This window comes from Vicia villosa, linkage group LG5 (assembly GCF_029867415.1).
Source record: "Vicia villosa cultivar HV-30 ecotype Madison, WI linkage group LG5, Vvil1.0, whole genome shotgun sequence".
Classification (NCBI taxonomy): domain Eukaryota; kingdom Viridiplantae; phylum Streptophyta; class Magnoliopsida; order Fabales; family Fabaceae; genus Vicia; species Vicia villosa.
The window spans coordinates 123,770,661-123,789,047 of record NC_081184.1 but is presented as its reverse complement, the minus strand read 5'-3'; the positions used below and the strand labels follow the sequence as shown (position 1 = coordinate 123,789,047).

Here is an 18,387-nt window from a genome sequence, read left to right as displayed (position 1 = left end):
TTTTTCCGACGGTTAAGGCATACAGAGCAGATGTAAAACAAACCAATTATATGAAAACCAAATTTTTATTGCATCAAAGAAATACAGTTCTCACATTCAAAATCAAGATCACCCCCCTAGGAATGGGGGGTTTAGCTACTCATAACAATAACAAAAACCATAGTGTAAATTGTAGACATTACAGATAAATGAAGGAAATCCAATCTTCAATGGCAAAAGCTCATATAATTCTTCAATCCTTGCATAAAATCTGAGTTCTCCAGCCTTCTACAGTGTATTTTCATTCCCAAATTCGTCCAACCCCTATCCAAACACACTCTGGTCCTTTTATCTTGAGGATTCCGGGCTTTTCAGCGAAAAAGCCCAAAATGTCACGCGTGGACGCGTGTGGGCACGCGTTTGGCAAGGGGGAAACGCGTCCTAGGACACGTCTGGGCAGAGAGGTCATTTTCTTTTGTTTTTCTGGCATCTGGGACGCGTGTGGGCACGCGTTTGAAGTTCTGGCACGCGTCTGGACACGTGTCTGGGCAGAAGTGTGCCTTTCTGGCTCCTTGCAGGTCATGGGACGCGTGTGGGCACACGTTTGCTCAACAGACAACACTTTTCTACTCCCACACGCGTGTGAGGACGCGTTTGAGCAGCAGGAGGTCCTTTTACAAGCTCCACACGCGTGTGGGGACTCATCTGACCAGGCCAAGTGCTTTTTCATCAGTTTCTTCACGTTTCGCACTGATTTTCTCCACTTCATTCATCTGAGTCTGCAAACACTTAAACACACGAATAAAACATAAAATGCGGAATAAAGAAATAAAACACTAATTAAATACTTCAAATGAATTTAAAAACAAAGGTAAAAACATGTGTAAAAACCACTGATCAGGCTCCTATGAAGATTTGGAATGAAATATAAAAAATTCAACATAAATTTTTGTGGGGAAGCTCTGAAGCTAAAAGGAAGGTCCATTGGGTGAGTAGGAATAAAATTTCCAGGCCTAAAAGGCAAGGGGGATTAGGTGTGAATAACATTAAGGATTTCAACAAAGCCCTTTTATGTAAATAGAAGTGGAGGGTGTGGGTGGGAAAATATGCAGTCTGGTCATATTTATTGAGGGATAGGTATGATAACATTGAGCAAAATTTTTTGAATGGGACCATGGTCAAAGGTAGAAGATATGAGTCAATTTGGTGGCAGGACTTAGTTAAAATAAGTAGCAGTGTAACTAGTGAAGCTGCAGGTTTTTTAGGGAATGTTCTTTGTAGGGTGGGAGAAGGTAATTGTATTCCTTTATGGTAAAAAATTTGGTGTAGTGACGACTCTCTGAAGAATATCTACCCTGAGTTGTTCTCTATTAGCAGCAATCAAGATGGTACTATATATCAAATTGGCTTATAGATCAATGATGCTTAAGTCTGGAGCAATCTAGGTCTAGAAGAGGATTGGTCAGTAATAATATGATCTGTAGGCTTGAGTTTATTGCTTCCTTGAATGAGCAGGCCCTAAAATTAGGAGAAGAGCATAAGTTTGAGTGGAAGACAAACAATAAAAGTGTGTTTTCTGTCAGTTCATGTTACAAATCTTTAGAACTTGATAGAAATTTGGAAGATGTTGAAGAGGATTTGGAAAATGCTTTCAAGGGCCTTTGGAGAATTCAAGTTCTTGTTAAAATCAAAACATTTGGTTGGATAGTGTTTCTAAGTCGTCTACCTATTAAAGATCAATTGAGTAGAAGAGGAATGATTAACGCTAATCTCGAAATGGCTTGGGTTTTATGTTTCCAACAAGAGGAAAACTTAGATCAACTGTTTTTTCAGTTGTCCTATTGTGCAGAAAGTCTGGTATGAGGTAGCGAAATTGATTGATATAGATTTCAGCAAGGATGTTAAGAGTCCCACATCAGACAATATATGGCCTAAACATGTGCTTATAAGTGGGGGCAATCCCCATCCTACCAACCGATTTTGTAGGGATGAGTTAGGCCCAACCGCATTTCTTAACATGGTATCAGAGCCTGCTTAAAGATCCGGTGGGCCACCTATTATGGTTTCCGCTATCGGGCCACCCATCATTTATTTCCACGCTCCAATTGTTCGTTCCTGGGCGTGAGAGGGTGTGTTAAGAGTCCTACATCGAACAATATATGACCTAAACATGTGTTTATAAGTGAGGGAAATCCTCACCTGTCATACCCTAATTTTTGACCCCCCTGAGATAACATATCTTCAGGATTTTTCATCAGGTCAAGACAAGTACCCAGAGCAGTCATTTCTCCATCTGGTACCTAATCGAGGATGCTCAAAGACAAGAAAGCTCAGGCAAAGGATCAATCAATACAAAGACTAGTCTCTAATACAATCATGGGGCTCAAAGACTTCACTTTTCTCATCTATGATTGATTAGACATCCAGTCATATGAGTACAGGTTTACTCAGGTCACCAGACTAGGGTTTTGAGCCTATCAAGGACTAAAATCAGAGATCACTTTTGGGAAACCCTAAAAAGCCCCAGGGAACCATTCAAAGACATCAATCATCTTCAAATAACTCATATGACAAGATCTACTGGACATCACACTTCAATTCAAAGTCTACAGTCATTATTTTCACATGGTCGACAAATTAGGGTTTTGACCTAATTCACCAAGATAGTTGACTTCTGATCAGGGCATGAATCCAAAACTCAAGACATGATTCAAGAGTCTCTACTACCTCCATATAATCCATTTATATCATCCATTTGGGGAGAAGATCTTATTTCTACACAAAAGCCCAAAAATTCACTTTGTCAGGAAAAAGTCAACTGTGAAGGATCATCATTGACTTTTAAGGTTTTTGGTCAAAAAATGACTTTCAAAGATCAATATCATCAATATATAGATGTCAAAGTCATTTGGCCAAAGAAATTCAAAGAAATTCATCAAAGAGCGAAAAGTCGGGAATTAGGGTTTTTGAGGGCATGGTGAGATCTCAAAATTTCACCTACACAACTCAAAAAACTTCCAACATGAAAGTTGTAGATCTTGCCAAATAAAACAACATCTTACAAGGGAACTTTTTTCAAAAGATCAACCATTTATGAAGTTTTGGAAATTTTGAAGTTTAGGTCATAAACACTTAGAAATTTTTCTAAGTGTTTTAACCTAGTTTTCTTCCAACTTTGGCCTCATTTTTCACAAATTTCCCAAAGGATTCTGAAGAAGACATAAACTAATGATTTAAAGTAGATGTTTAGGGCTTTCCAAATTGTGTTCAACCTTCTCAAAATTCAATTTGAGCTAAGAGTTATGCTTGTTCAAAGTTGGCCTCATGAAGTGAAATTGTAGGTCATGCATCATTTTGGAACTTTGAAGTTTTGTGCACATGACCTCAAATACAGATGCTACATGACCCATAATACATCTGCAAACATGCCATGCATTCATTTTCACCATGCCATGATAATTGAAGAAGATTCCTAAAACAAGAACATGTGATTATGTAATGATTACATTTGAGAATTTATGGCAAATTGATGAATCACCCAAGGAATCTTCTCATCAACCAATTAGAGCTCACTTTGCATCTGAATTGTCCCCTAAGATCAGATAGAATCAATGGATAGGGGAGGTGGCTCGAAAATGCAATGATCACACTTGGATATTCTTTGAAATTTCTTCATGGCTAAGAAATCAAACTTGCTTCACTAAGCAAGCTCACTCTCTCACTCAGTACTGAGACATTTGCCTATAAATAGGAGAGCACAATTCAGTAGAAAAACACACCAAAGCAACCATATTACTTGCTTTCTCTTTCTCTTCTCTTGTTCATTGTTTTTCAAAGTTCTTTGGCAAGAAGAATCGATTTCTTCAAACCAGAGCTTATCTTTGGGAAGTGAGCATTCTAACATCTCAAGGGAGGTCATTTGAGGTGATCCAAGCACCTGGATCACTTCTGTAGGTGGAGGAACACCATTGTTGCTCTCACTTTGGAGCATCTGCAGTTGGAGGTCCATGGAGTGATTCAGAAGGTTTCAAGGCAAGCCAATCATCCAGACACACTCCTCAGGTCATAGTGAAGCTAACCAGATGGCTGCAGCTCATCTGTAACTCGAGAATCAACACCCTCCATGTTCACTTGAAGCTGAAATCGAGGGAGGTCCATAGAACAATTCAGGAGGTTTGAGGTCATTACAAGCATTCAGTTAGCATCACTGAGCCACAAGGAAGCTTTTGGGATCATTCATACAAGCCCAGTTGCTCTCTATCATCCTCACGATCTCCATTTTCAGAGGTAAGTTTCTGAACTCCCTCTCTTTAATTTAAGTACTCTTTGTGAAATAGCTCGATTCTATCTTGTTCAGCATCATCAGAGGATTAAAAACCCTCTATCATCATCCATTTATCTTTCAGTATAGTCATTTAATTTAATTTTGAAATTTTAGGGTTCTTCACGATTTCTGGTAAATTAGTTAGATGTAGTTAATGATAGTTCATGTTAGTTACATATTTAGAATCGTGAGTGAATTTAGAGCAAGTTTCATGTTTACATCGTTGCAAATGGTTGAGAAACGAGTAAGTTCAGAAATTCAAAAATGGAGAGCTTGAGGTTGAAGATGAAGATGGTGGTGGCGCGCAAATTTGAATTCTCAGGGGAGAGTTTATTTTATTTTGAATGGTGTGCGTTTTATTAACGACTGAATAACTTGCCCTAGTGGCCACACATGCGCTCTTAGTCTCCTCATGCCCAAAGTCTGGGGTTCGAATCCCCCTCGCCCCAGACTTTTTGATTCTTTTATTTTTCAAAGATTTACAACTTGTTTTGAAACATAACCAAATGAAGGCAAGTCACTAACACTGAGCGCGCGTTGGCTCAGTGGTGTTGTTTTGGACTGGTGACCTCAAGGGCGTGGGTTCAAACCCTCCAAGGGCCAAAACTTATTTTTTAACACTAATTTCTTTCATTTTTCTTCACAACTTCACATATTTATTTAACCTATCAAAATAAATCATTTTCACTTCATTTTTCATACACCTATTATTTAATATACCTATTTTGTGAATAGTTAAAAAAAATCATAAAAATATTATGTATTTCTTGAATTTTAATTAGGTTTAAAATAGTATGTTTTTAAGTGTTTTCTTAAATACTTTAAATATATATATTCACTTTGATTTAACCTAATCATTTTATAAATAATTTTATGATAAAACCCTAATTGTTTAGGTCTTAATTAAGTAAAAATCTCTATTTTTACTTTAATTAAGTTGACTTTTGTCAAATCTCAAAACTGTTTTCAATCTCTGATAAAATCAAATGATTAAGGTTTTCAAACAACAAAACCTTGTATCATCCCAAACCATTTTTTTCAAATTGTTTTTACACCAGTATTGTAAAGTACTGGGCCTCTAATAGAGTGTAAGTCCCAAAAACCTTCTCTTCTTAGCTTGTTTTCAAAACTGTATTTTCAAAATCTTCTTTCTGTTTTCAAAACATTCTTCTGGTATTTGAAGGGCATTATTCCCGGTGAAACTCTTCAGATACCTATGTGACCTTTGTCCATCTTCACTTCTTCTGTTTTCAAAACCATTAACTGTTTATCATATATATTCAACTGGTATATTCAAAACAACAAAAAAATACTGTTGAGGCTCTGTACATACTTCTTCAATGGCCTCCACTCCATCCAGGTTAGGCTTTACAAGCTTTCAATTTACAGTCTTTATTTAAATTACTGTCAAATATAAACTGTGCATATATTAGTTTAGAACTGCGTTTGAGTATAAACCTTAGGACAGTTAAACTATATATATATATATTAGGAATATGACCTAGGATTGAGAATGTCTTCCCGGTGAAGGCTCTTTCCTAATTAGAGATCTGTAGTTCAAACCCCCAAGATGAATTATTCCCGGTGAAACATCTTGGTAAAAACCTTAGAATCCAAATAAATAGGACACATCCACCCAAAGAGGAATTATTCCCGGTGAAACCTCTTACCCATTTGCTTAGAGCCAAAATAAGTTCAAAACTACATAGCTTTCTCTTGTGCTATAACAAGGACCCTCGATTAGCCTCCTCTTGGGCTTTGTACAAGGACCCACAGGCTTCTTAAAAACATTTCCAGCTTCCTCTTGAGCTTGTATACAAGGACCCATCAGGTTTCTTATAAACATAGGAACAGGTCTTTAGTCACCTTTTAGCCTACCCTGGTGAGTTTTCTTCCAATTTAAACCAGACTTTAAAACAAGCTAAGTTTGTCTCAATTTCACATTGAGTACATTTTTGGAATGAGAGACATGGACAGTCTCTGTCACCCTTATCTTCATCAATCTTCCTTAGCAGAGTCTAGGATCCATGTTTGGTCATCCTCAGCATTGAGTCAGCCTTCATCTTGGGCTTTAAACAAGAAGTCTCCATTAGATAATCTTTCTGCCATTCATTTCCTTCAAAAACCCCTGGAAAGGGTTAGCCTCCAACATCTGTCTAAAATGTCAAAAACCCCTGGAAAGGGTTAGCCTCCAACATCTGTCTAAAATGTCAAAATCCCTGGAAAGGGTTAGCTTCCACACATTCCTTCATTTTAATAAAAACCCCTGGAAAGGGTTAGCCTCCAAAGTCAATTAATAAAAAGTCAAAGACTCATTTCTCTTAGGAGATAATTTCCCCAAAAGAGTCAAAACCCCTGGAAAGGGTCAGCCTCCAAAAAACATGATAAAGTCAGTCTTTTAACAGACAAATTCACCAGCTGAGTCAAAATCCCTGGAAAGGGTTAGCTTCCAAAGAAAAACAGTCTTTTAATAAATAAAACCTCCTCAGTAGAGTCAAAACCAACAAAAACAGTTAGCCTCAACCTTGGGCTTCATACAAGGCACCCAAACAATAAAACTCCCCTGTCAAGAGTCAGCCTCAACCTTGGGCATTGTACAAGGCAGATAATAGAGTCTCCCCAGTAAGTCCTTCATCACTCAGTAGCCACAACCTTGGGCTTTGTACAAGGCAGATAAACCATATCTTTCATGTGTCAAAGATTCCTAACACTTAGGATCTTTCCCCATATAGTCATCCATACTTAATTCATTTAAGAGTCCGCCACAACCTTGGGCTTTGTACAAGGCAGAAAATAATGTTTTCCCTAGATAGAGTCGGCCACAACCTTGGGCTTTGTACAAGGCACATAAAATAGAGTCATTCATTCAATTATCCTCAACAGTTAGCCACAACCTTGGGCTTTGTACAAGGCACGCAAATAGAGTCTCCCTAAGTAGAGTCAGCCTCAATTCTGGGCTTTGTACAGAACACTAAAATACCCTGTAATTAATCCTCAGTGGAGTCATCTCCCAGAGTCAATAATATCAATTAATCAATCAAAAAGCCTCAAGCTTGGGCCTCATACAAGCCAGCTAAAGTCAAATCTTTTATACAGTAGATAGACATAGCTTATCTCTATAGAGAGATATTTTTACTACTCTACCACATTCAAACAAACAAACATTTCAATTTCAAATTTCAATCAAAGTCTCCCATTTAGGACTCTGAAAGACATGCTCTGGCACATCCCCAGACTTGTACACTTTCCCTAATTTGGACGAGCAACTTTCTTTCATTTAAGAGGCATCTGACTGGCATACTTGCACACACAAGTAAGGTCCCCCTCTTGAATGAAATGAATTCAGTTATTCTGTCACTCCTTTAAATGTTTGTGGTAGAATAGTACAAATACCTCTCTGTAGAGATGATTTTCATGTCTCTTTACTGTAAACAGAGATTTAATTCCAAGCTTCAACCTTGAGCTTCAAGCAAGGCACCAAAAACAATTAATTTCCCTAGTTAGTTCCCCGAACTACATTAAGCTCTGACTTCCACTAGGGATATGTAGGCATGAGGTTCACAAGGAATCTCAGCGAGCTAATAAAATACCAAAAATAGTCAGTCTGTCTACCTGTCTGTCTTTTTTTTTCAAATCAATTCAATTCTCTCTCCTAACACAAAGGAGAAACTTTCCCAATCATTAGCAGCAAACACAAACACAAATGACACAGAGAAGGTTCCTGTAGAGTACTACAGATATGTAGGGTGTTTAAACACTTCCCTATGTATAACCGACCTCCCGGACTCCAGAATTTCTAGTCTAGGTGAAATCCCCACACTTAGCAAACTCCTAGGGTTTAGTTGAGATCTTTTTTTCCCTTTCCTACTCGTAGGACAAATAAGAAAGTTCGTGTGATATCGTAGGAAGAACTGAAATAAAATTCATCCCACCACGGGCGCATTCTCCTTCCAAATTTCGCGTGAAGGGTTTAGCGTGCCGTCCTCCCAAGTGAAACGGGGAGGTAAAGAAAACGACACCACATCACCCTACCAACCAATTTTGTAGGAATGAGTTAGGCCCAACCACATTTCTCAATAACGGAGGGGCCTTCATAGAGGAGCTTCTAGATTTGTAGAAGGAACTTGAAAAAAAAGAACATGGAAGGCAAGGAAGATATCTTCTGGACGACAACATTATAGTGAATATAGAAGCATAGCAATGGCATTTTATTTAATGATTTTGTTTGTAATTTAGGAGATATAGTTTGGTCTATCAAGATGGAGGTTTGAAAATGGAGAGTTATAGAGGAAAAATTCAAATCCCAGCCGTAATTTATATGATTTATGCGTAGCTCCTTTAAGTGGTTCCTCTTAATTGTAGTTCGTTTGCAATCTCTCATTTGTCTTTGGGCTCTCGTTGTGATTGAGCAAGAGTACCCATTGTAATCTAATCAATTAATAATTCATCTTGCTTATAAAAAATGAAACAACAATTTGAATTAGATATCAGAGGCCCGATATCGATGCAAATCGAAGGATTATTCAACCCTAACCAGTTTATATATCTACTCCATGTGTTATCCCATTTTCTCCTTACAACAATAACCCGACTACCCAATGTACCTTTTTACCAATTTTCTCTTACTCAATGCAGAATAAAACACATTCTCAAGAGGAAACACGGTTTAATAGGAGTCACGCATGAGTTTATGAATATAAACTCGTGATGCTTGCTCATTCTACTCATGATTTTTGTTTAATATAAATCACATGATTTTTGAATGGGCTCTTTAACAATATTCTCTTATTTATTGCACTAAACACGTGAGATTAATTTGTTCGTAAATATATGATGAAGGACGGCATATATTTCAATTTTGGGAGTTAACAACCATGACTAAATTCTACATAAATTCAACTAGTGGAGGTAAGTATTGCTTTATACATTTCAATTTTCTTATAACTTTTTTTTACTGTCAATTATAAGGATTACTCTTTAGAGCATCTTCAATGGTGGTATTTTCTTTTGAGTTCTCCACCTAGACATGCCACATCATAGTACCATTGTATTGCAATGCAACTAAGAAAAAATTGTGGTACCCAATCAAATTAGTTTATGAGGTAAAGTTGTGGGCCTAATAATAACTTTCTAGAATTATACAATTAAAATAAAAATTATAAAAATTATTTTAAGATGATGTGGCTAGTGGGACTCATAAAGAACCCAAAAATGGGTTACACCATTGGAGATGCTCTTAGCCTTGCGTGCAAGGATAGCATAAGTGTAAATGTAACAGTGGTAGAAAAAACAGAAAAAAATATGACTATGGAACCCCCCGCAATATATGACATGCTTCCAAAGTTCCAATACATCATGATGCCACAACCAGCAAGCAAACACATTATTTTCGCTGGAGTATATACATTTCCCATGCTCAACGGTTATCTACTCTAACCTCTATCAATTCTTATTATATATACTAATCAGTAATTATTACATTCTCATTCTTCACACAACAACTCAGATACCAAAATGGTTTCTTCTTCTGCTTTGTTTCTCGGTCTTATGTTTCTGTTGACACCATTGTTGCTCCTTTCATCCTCATCTCAAGCACTAGAGTTTCATGTTGGTGGTAAAGATGGTTGGGATCTCAAACCTTTTGATTACTACAATAATTGGGCCCAGAGAAACAGGTTTCAAGTCAATGACACTCTCAGTAAGTCCAATTCATTATTTCTCAACCTTGTAATCATAATGTTTTTATATTATAACATTTTTATTTCAACTATATTGTAGATTTCAAGTACAATAAAAAAAGTGATTCAGTTCTTGTGGTGAAGAAGGAAGACTATGATTCCTGCAACATCAACCATCCGGAACAAAAGATGGACAATGGAGATTCGAGTTTTAAGCTCTGCCATTCGGGTTTATATTTCTTCATCAGTGGCAATGTTGATCACTGTAAACAAGGTCAAAAGCTTATTGTTTTAGTCATGGCTGTTAGACACCGTAACCCTCCTCCTACCGTGGTTGCAGTGCCGTCTCCCGTAAGTGGCGTGTTGCCACCTCTGATTCACAAGTCCGCTTTGGATGCTCCGGCGCCGTCTCCGTCGAAAGCAAGTTCGGTGGGTTTTGGTGTTGTGGTTTGGGTTGGTTTGATGTTTAGTGGGTTTGTTTATTAGTCTTTGTTGCAATGCAATGAGAATTGATATGATGAGAAATAAAATGTTGCGTGATTTGCGTATGATGAAATTCATGAATTTGGTCTTTTGATTTTGTTTTCGGCTGAATTTAACTTTTGTTTTTAATTTAGGCAGTGGAAAGTTAAATTGAATGTATTGAATGAAATATGTATAGAAAGTTCTTACTAATTGAACTTCTTATCAATTGCCAGAAAGTTCAATAAATTATGATTCTAAAAAGGCTTTAGAAATTCCATTTCAAGGAAGCTCCAGGTTCTTTAGTAACATAGTACTCAACTTCGTGTTGCTTGTTCATGAATTGCTCAGAATAATTTTTTTGGCCGTCTCCAAAGATCAAATGGCTAACTTTGTGAACCAACATAACTAGAGTTTGAGCTGGAGACAAGGAAGAAGACATATGAAGGATTACCCAAAGCAACGATTTTGATTTTTGGCATAGGCATCTCTTTATGAGCTCTCACCTTAGTTCATTTAACCTTGGGAACCTCAAGTGGAATGAAGGAAGGAATGGGTCACTTACCTCTTTGTTTATCTAAAGAACCTTTCATTGATGATTTATGGAGATGGAGGATGAATGATGAAGGTGAATACGAAATTAGAGATGAGAAATGATGTAGAAATGGGTATGAAATGTTATGTGAGAAATGAATTTAGTTTTGAAGTGAGATGAGTAATAATTTTGAAATATAAAATGAAATGAATTAATGAATGGTAATTGAATGCATAAAGAAATGAAAGTAATGATTAATGAGATTTCAAAATATGAAAGAGCCTTGGGTTTTTTTTTTTTTTTTAACTAAACAGGTTTGATTCAAATTAGGGAGATAATTGATTCGAATCAGGAAGTGTATTGATTTGAATTAAAAAGGGGATTTTGGTTTTGATTCGAGTCATACCTCAGGTTTATTCAAATCAGAAATGCCCGTTTTCTGCAAAAAAAAAATTGTTTTGAATTAGGTAATGGTTTGATTTGAATCAGACAAACAAATGTCAAATGTAAGAAAATTGCAACATATTGATTCGAGTTAGGTATCGCTCTAATTCGAATCAAATTCTTAAAACCCTTTATGATTTGAATTAGACTTCTTTATGATTCAAATCATAAACCAAAATTTTGAAAATTTTTTTAATGCATAAGTAATAGATTAACAAAGGAAATTTTAATGCACATGATAAAAATTTAATGAAAGTGATGTCAATTAAAATAACATGGTGCATATGAATGCAAGATGATAAGATGAATAATAAATGAACATATGAATTACATGGTCAGATGAACGACACATGACATGCATAACAAGTACATATTGCAAACAATTAACACATTAAACACAAAATGAACACATAATATTAGACAAAATTACACGAAGATAAAGAAGAGTGAAACGATCATACCATTTTGATGATCTAGGCTTTAACTCGCTATACACATAATAATTAGTAAACAAAAACAATTTATAGCAAAACACAATACCATCAAACATTATCGGTTGAATACATCTTCCTTTGCATATCTAGAAATAATTTTTCAAACACTACTTTATAAGATATATGAAATGAAGTGGAATGATACATATTTTGATTATCTTTATTTGTCTTCATATTTATCAAAGATTATCTGCTTTGTTGCTTGAACTTATACTCCGACATCTTCAGATAAGTGATTCAACATTTGACAACGATATAGATCTTTTAAAACTTGTTACTTTAACTCTTCTTAGATGTTTGTTAAACAATCAATGAACACACCAACTTCTTCACATAAACCATCTTCATTTGTGATGATTTTAGAAGAGTAAGTCCTCAAAGAAATACTTCTTTTTTTTCGATGACCTTTTTCTCTCAACCAATTTTAAACAAAAATATTATATGATAAGAAAAACCAACTTTTATAAATCATAATGAAATAAGAACTAGGGATGACAATTAAATCTATAAAAAAATTCATCCAATTCATTTATTAAATAATTCATAAAATCCATCTATTATAAAAATTATTAGTTAATGGATAGGATTTATCCATCCAACACATTTAAAAATTCATTGAATTATTTTTTTATTATTTTAAATAATATTTAAAATTAAATAATAAAAAAAAGAAGAAGGATGATAAAAGTGTTTTTCTGAGTTTAAGCTCCAAAATAATTTTTTTTGTGATAATATTTTAAGAAGGAACACACATCTTGTCAATTAGATGCTGAGCAAATGCCATCAAACCTACTTCCTTATGTAAGCTCCAGTATTTTCGTTGACGTAATTAGGTACTAGTATTAGTTTGTAATTAATACGGAAATTGAATGTAACACAGGTTATGGATTTAACTCAACCCTGGTCTTATATATTTGAATGTTTTTAAAACTGAATCGGGTTCAATCATTGAAATAGGTGACTCGGTTCGAAACAAAAAAATCGAAAGATCCACAAAACCACTGTTTTGTAAACCGTCTGATTTAATAAAGTATTTTTCACTATCAATTCGGCGCCGTCACTTCCGCTCAGCCCCGCCGCACACAGTCACCCATATCCGGTTACGCCGCCCCCTTTGCAGTTCGCTTGTCCAGGTTTGTCTCTTCCTTTTTTTTTTTTTGCATAATTATTAATCTGCCATTAGAGCCAGTTGCAAAGCTTAGCATCATCGTCACACAGTGGTTTCAATCTAATTTCAATCCGATGCATCTGTTATCAATTTCTATTCAACTATTTTGGTGTGTTGCAGAATGGGAAAGGGTTTGATATGGGCGACGGCAGAGGATTTGAGTCGTAACAGGAGTCGAGTTCTGTCGCTGTATCGTCAGACACTGAGAAGCCTGAATTCTCCTTCGTTGCCACTGAACTTCGCCTCTAGACTCGCTATGAAAGCCAAGGTACGTGCAATGTTTTGGGTTGGTTCTGATGAACGCTCTTTGCATAACATTGCTGACCTAATTGATGCTGCTGAATACTCTCTTTCCTTTCTCAAAAAAGGCCGATTTCCTCCTCGTCACATCACCTGAACAACACATTCCATCTCCGTCGTTGCAATTTGGTATGATTTTCACGCAATTGGTTGTATATATGTAAGAAATAAGCTTAAGAAGTGTTTTGTGTTTTCTCTATTTTGAATTGGGGAAATACTCAAAATTGAACATGATAGCGAATACTTAGTTTTGTCATTGAAATTGCACTATTGTTATTATAATGTCAATCTTAATCTCTATATTAATTTTGTCTCTGTTGGTAATTGCATATACTAAAATGACATTAACTTGGGAGAGTCCTTGATTTTTTTCCTTCTGGGTGGTGACTGATTAAGAATTTTTTGTTGAGATAGAAATAAGCTATGAACCAATGGCGGCTTCGATGTTGTAATATTATCATGAACATGGCCTTAAATTCATGGCAGTGCATCATGCTTGAGTTTGGGAATGAAGTGTGGCACTTAATGAAATTGTTGACTGAACCGTACATGGTTAAATGTGATAGAGTCGAAGAGTGTACGCGTCCTAAGAAGACATATGTCAAATGGTTAGATCTATTAAGTCATGGATCAACAATATGTCAAATGGTTAGATATATTAAGTCATGGATCAACAATATAAGAGGAAGCTGTTATACTGAATGGAGGAGTGATGCTGTTAGAAACATATTTATGGAGAGGTTTCTTTTTCTTGGGGTTTCTTTTAGGAGTTTTCAAGAGGCAATGTAGTTTCAGGAAAGAGTAAAGAATGAAGAGCATTAGCATTAGGACAAATATATTTATAGATTCATATTTCAGATGAGTTAACATATTTCGTATTTTGGCCCTGTAACTGTGAGCCTAAAGCAGTAATTCTCACAATGCAAATATGAACAAGTCTAATTGACAAGAGTATGTTTGCTGTGAAGTATTTGTAGGGAGTGTAAGTGAACAGAGTAAATATAAAGAACCCAAAAACTACCATTCTTTACTGGTTTGGGTGAAAACCTGAACCGAACCAAGAAGAACCAAACATGATTGGTTTAGATGACATGTTTCAGTTCTTAAAATTGATACACTTTATTTTAAAACCAACGCCCCAGTTAGCCCAGCCCTATACATTTCATCAGGTCATTCAAACATTTTTTCCATTAATCTCATTTCACTCAGCCAACCTCCCACGGGATTGTTGTCTTGTTCAGTTTTGCATGTCACACATCTTGGTTCCAACGGCAGCGATCTCGTTCTGCTTCCCTGAGACTCGTCTGCCTCTCTATGATTCTTCTGCTTCTCTTTAATGAGTTGCTAAGTTTATTGATAATTGGTTTGTATTTTGGATTGCTACTGCCTATTTTGTATTTGCATTAAACATTCTGGTTTGTATTGAGATTGCTAAGTGTGTGCTAATGCCTATATTTCTATATGTATTTTTTAAAAATATTTTGGCCTGTGAACTAATCACAAGAACCAACCTGTATATTATCGGGTTAATTTGGATTGGGTCCAGTTAGAGAAACATACAAAACCGAACTAGCCTGTGGAGATTTGGCTGATTTGGATTTTGTCAGTTGAAAACTGATGCAAACCGATTCGATATACTATTAGGCAGTTAAGTGAAGTTTATTTTCTTTGAAGTTAAATGGTAAATTTAGGTCAGTTTGGGATTTGGAATGTTATTGTTATGTTGGCCCTATGCTGTCTTATTGTTCATTGTTTTTATGGTTTTTGCTGAGTTTGGATTTAAATTGTTCAACTGTTATTATTTTTCCACTTCTTTAAGCTGATGCCAATGTGAACTATTTATCTGATACAATCATTCTTGTTATTTCCAGTTCATAAAAATGAATGGAGCTATTTTGATAAGCATGCAATGCATGGCTTCTTATGATAAAATTTTGTAAATGATCAATTTAAATTTTAAAGTATCTCATAAACTATGATCAGTCACATGATCAAGCCTATTGGAATATTAATCTAGATTTAGGCATGAATTCTTCACATATTAGAAAATACATGAGGAGCCGAAAATACTTTCAATATCAATACATTACACATTATCAGATCAGACTATCAAAGCAAACATGTTTAATTTCATGAAATGCGTCGGGGTTACAAACTTACAATCCACGTCATATTTAAAGAGGGAGAAAATCATTGCTAAAATGGATTAGTCATCATAATTCAATGCAAAAAAAACACATTAAGAATTGCTGTCAAATAGCGTTTAAGAGTATGATATAATATACAGAATTGAAACATACTTATGAAGCACTCTGATTGAAACTTAAAACTAATAAAATAAATGCGAATTAAATAAACGCGCTTTAAAAATGTTTCAATATTCACAATTTAATTAAAAGATATAACTAGGCTAATTAAAAAAAAAAAACTTTTTTTTAAAGTTGTTTTGTTCTGGAACTAGATGATGATCAGAGATGTTGAATTCATCCTGTATGGTGGAGGTTTAAGGTTTTCTATGCGGTGGAGAGGAAACTGACCTATAAGACTAATACTCCAACGCTAAAGTCAATACATGAGTAAAACGTGAAGTTTGAATAGAGAAGAATTTAAATACCTTAATAAATGGTAAAATCCCTTTTTTAAATAGGAGAAATAGTTAGCAAACAAATGCGTGTGAAGGGGCGTGAAATGCAGTCAACCGTTAGATTGATCTGGACAGCTACAAAAGAGTTCACGGATGTGCTTCTTTGTTTGGAGGAGAAAAGGAGACAACATGTTCCATGCTTCTCTGTCTCCACTATCGGGCTTTCGTACTTTTGGGCTTTGTGGGTAGCCCAAAACAGTTGTGCCCCATGCACATGTTTATGTGCTATATAATAGGAGTTTGTACTATGTGTCCTTACATGACCACAAAATTATGGAAGTGGAGACTTTTGATGGGATGTTGCCATCGTTAGAGATAAGAGCATTAAATGCTTTCTTGCAAGGTGCAATATGATGTTGGGAATGAACGATACGTATCCCTATTCTAGTTAATAAAGATATTCCTCCTTTCTCTAGAGTGCTCGAGTATTTCTTAAATCGTTTACACAAATTTCCACTGTTGTTAGTGTAAAATGATCATATGATCTTTAGCGTTTAATAAGAGGGGTATGTAAGACTTTCGAAATGCCGTCCTTGTCCGTTTTGACTGTTATCGACTTGCGAAGAAAAGTGTTCCCGGTCCTTTATCGTTCCTTTTTAGAGATATTTTTGTACGAGCACCCGTTCAAGCTCAAGAGATTTTACTTGTTAGTTTCCTCTTTGCATGTTTGATTTTTCTTTCCCCCGAGTTCTAATATTTAAAGCTTTTGCTTTTTGTCCTTGTTCTACCCTTTTTCAGAGTTTTTGGGACGGTGATCATTTGCATTTGTTCGTTAGCTATGTCACACCTGCATGAGTTTCTTATTGAAACATATTTAATCATGGTTATCACACCAATGCAATAAAGAGTGAAAACGCCATGCGATAATTAAGGAAGGAGATTCATGCCACTTTCGCTTTGGTAGGAATTCCTAATACACCTTCTGACGGGGGAGCTTGTACCTCAGATATACTTGTCAGGGCCTCTTCTGGACCGATTATCTATAGATTCTGCAAATTACCCCCTCCTTCGCGCTCAAGACGAAATCCGGGTTTCCCCCAATCATGTCGTAGTAGATGAAATTTCTTCTTATCAAGGAGGAGAAGAAAGGCTGACTCCATTCTTGATTTAGAAGAGTTTTGAGATGAAGGTCTTCTCTGTAAGCGTCTCCGGCCTAGGTATGTATGTGTCAGAGAGTCCTTGCCGATGGGGTCAAACCCTTCGAGTATGGACATATATTTTTGTTCCTCTATTTTCGACGAAGATTATGCATACTTCTCTAGGCTCTCTAAAGTTCGTCGAAAGGAGTTGGCCGAAATGGATTTTCATGCTAGTCAGGCATCAGTTGTTATGACCTTCATCGTAGAGGGGCGCAAAAAGGTTCTTTTACTCAACCGCCTTCATCAAGAGAGGGAGATGCTCAAATAACGGGTCGATGATCTTATAATTGAGGAGAACCAGTATTTGGCCGAGGTCCATGGTGCCTCAACTTGATTTTTGGCTATGGAGGCCACATTGAAATTTTTTTAACATTCTGGTTTTTTGGTAAAAAAAGTGAAGCGAATTTCCCGAGAGATGACTAAGAAGAGCGAGGCTTTAGAGGAAGCAAATTAGTCCTTGGCTCTTGCTCCCAAAAAGACAGAGGAGCTGAAGAAGTCTTTAAGAGTGTCCCTGGATACATATAATAAGGATGAGGACGACCTTTGTGAAACATTGAAAAAAATCTCTCTCTCTCTCTCTCTCTCCCCTCTCTCTCTCTCTCTCTCTCTCTCTCTCTCTCTCTCTCTATCTATCTCCAAGGAGTTGCCCAAGTCATTGCAAGATGGTTTTTTCGTGATTAAGGATGACTTTGAGAGTTCTTTAAAGCAAGTGAAATATTTTGTATCCTAATGTGCTGATTTCTCTAGACTGGGTTCGTCTTAATCAGGTCATTGAAAACGAGAAGGTGGTATCCTAGGAAGACTAGTGTTTTTTTGGTCGGTGTGCATGTACTCGACGTGCATTCATCTTTGAAGCTTATCTTGCAATGCACATATGTTTAATTTCATTGTTTATTCGAATTATACATGATTTGTGATATTCTTTCTAGACTCAGGTTCATTCTAGGACTCATATTTTCCTAAAAGTTTTGAGCTCAAAGTTTATTAGATGTCTTTGGAGACCATACCCGGCCAAAAGTCGACACCTCTACCCACGTCCCTAGGCGAAAACATCGTCCGAGTTCAACGTATTAGTGGACTCACTGCGGCCTCTATAGAGGTTAGCTATCAAGAAGGGGGATGAGTCAATTATTTTCCATTTTTAGGCTTATATTCTTTATATGTGTGCATTGGCATTGTGGATCTTTGATTGCTTTAGTCATACGCTTATGGAGTTTGTG

At 36.2% G+C, this 18,387-nt stretch overlaps 2 protein-coding genes across 3 annotated transcripts; both read left to right on the top strand.

Annotated features, from left to right (window-relative positions):
- Window positions 1-9,667: 9,667 nt before the first annotated feature.
- LOC131607211 (early nodulin-like protein 3) lies at window positions 9,668-10,521 on the top strand. The gene is made up of 2 exons (XM_058879232.1): window positions 9,668-10,001; window positions 10,082-10,521. The coding sequence occupies exons 1-2, from the start codon at window positions 9,818-9,820 to the stop codon at window positions 10,465-10,467; spliced, it is 570 nt and encodes a 189-aa protein (XP_058735215.1). The 5' UTR covers window positions 9,668-9,817; the 3' UTR covers window positions 10,468-10,521.
- A 2,084-nt stretch (window positions 10,522-12,605) lies between these two features.
- On the top strand, window positions 12,606-17,976 carry LOC131602323 (uncharacterized). 2 transcript variants are annotated; one of them, XM_058874407.1, is made up of 3 exons: window positions 12,606-12,717; window positions 12,874-13,049; window positions 13,205-17,976. In XM_058874407.1, exon 3 carries the CDS (start codon window positions 13,206-13,208, stop codon window positions 13,479-13,481), a length of 276 nt encoding a protein of 91 aa, XP_058730390.1. In that variant the 5' UTR covers window positions 12,606-12,717; window positions 12,874-13,049; window position 13,205; the 3' UTR covers window positions 13,482-17,976. The 2 variants fall into 2 exon arrangements, with proteins under 2 accessions (XP_058730390.1, XP_058730391.1); XM_058874408.1 differs by lacking the exon at window positions 12,606-12,717 and adding an exon at window positions 12,734-12,749.
- Window positions 17,977-18,387: the final 411 nt, after the last annotated feature.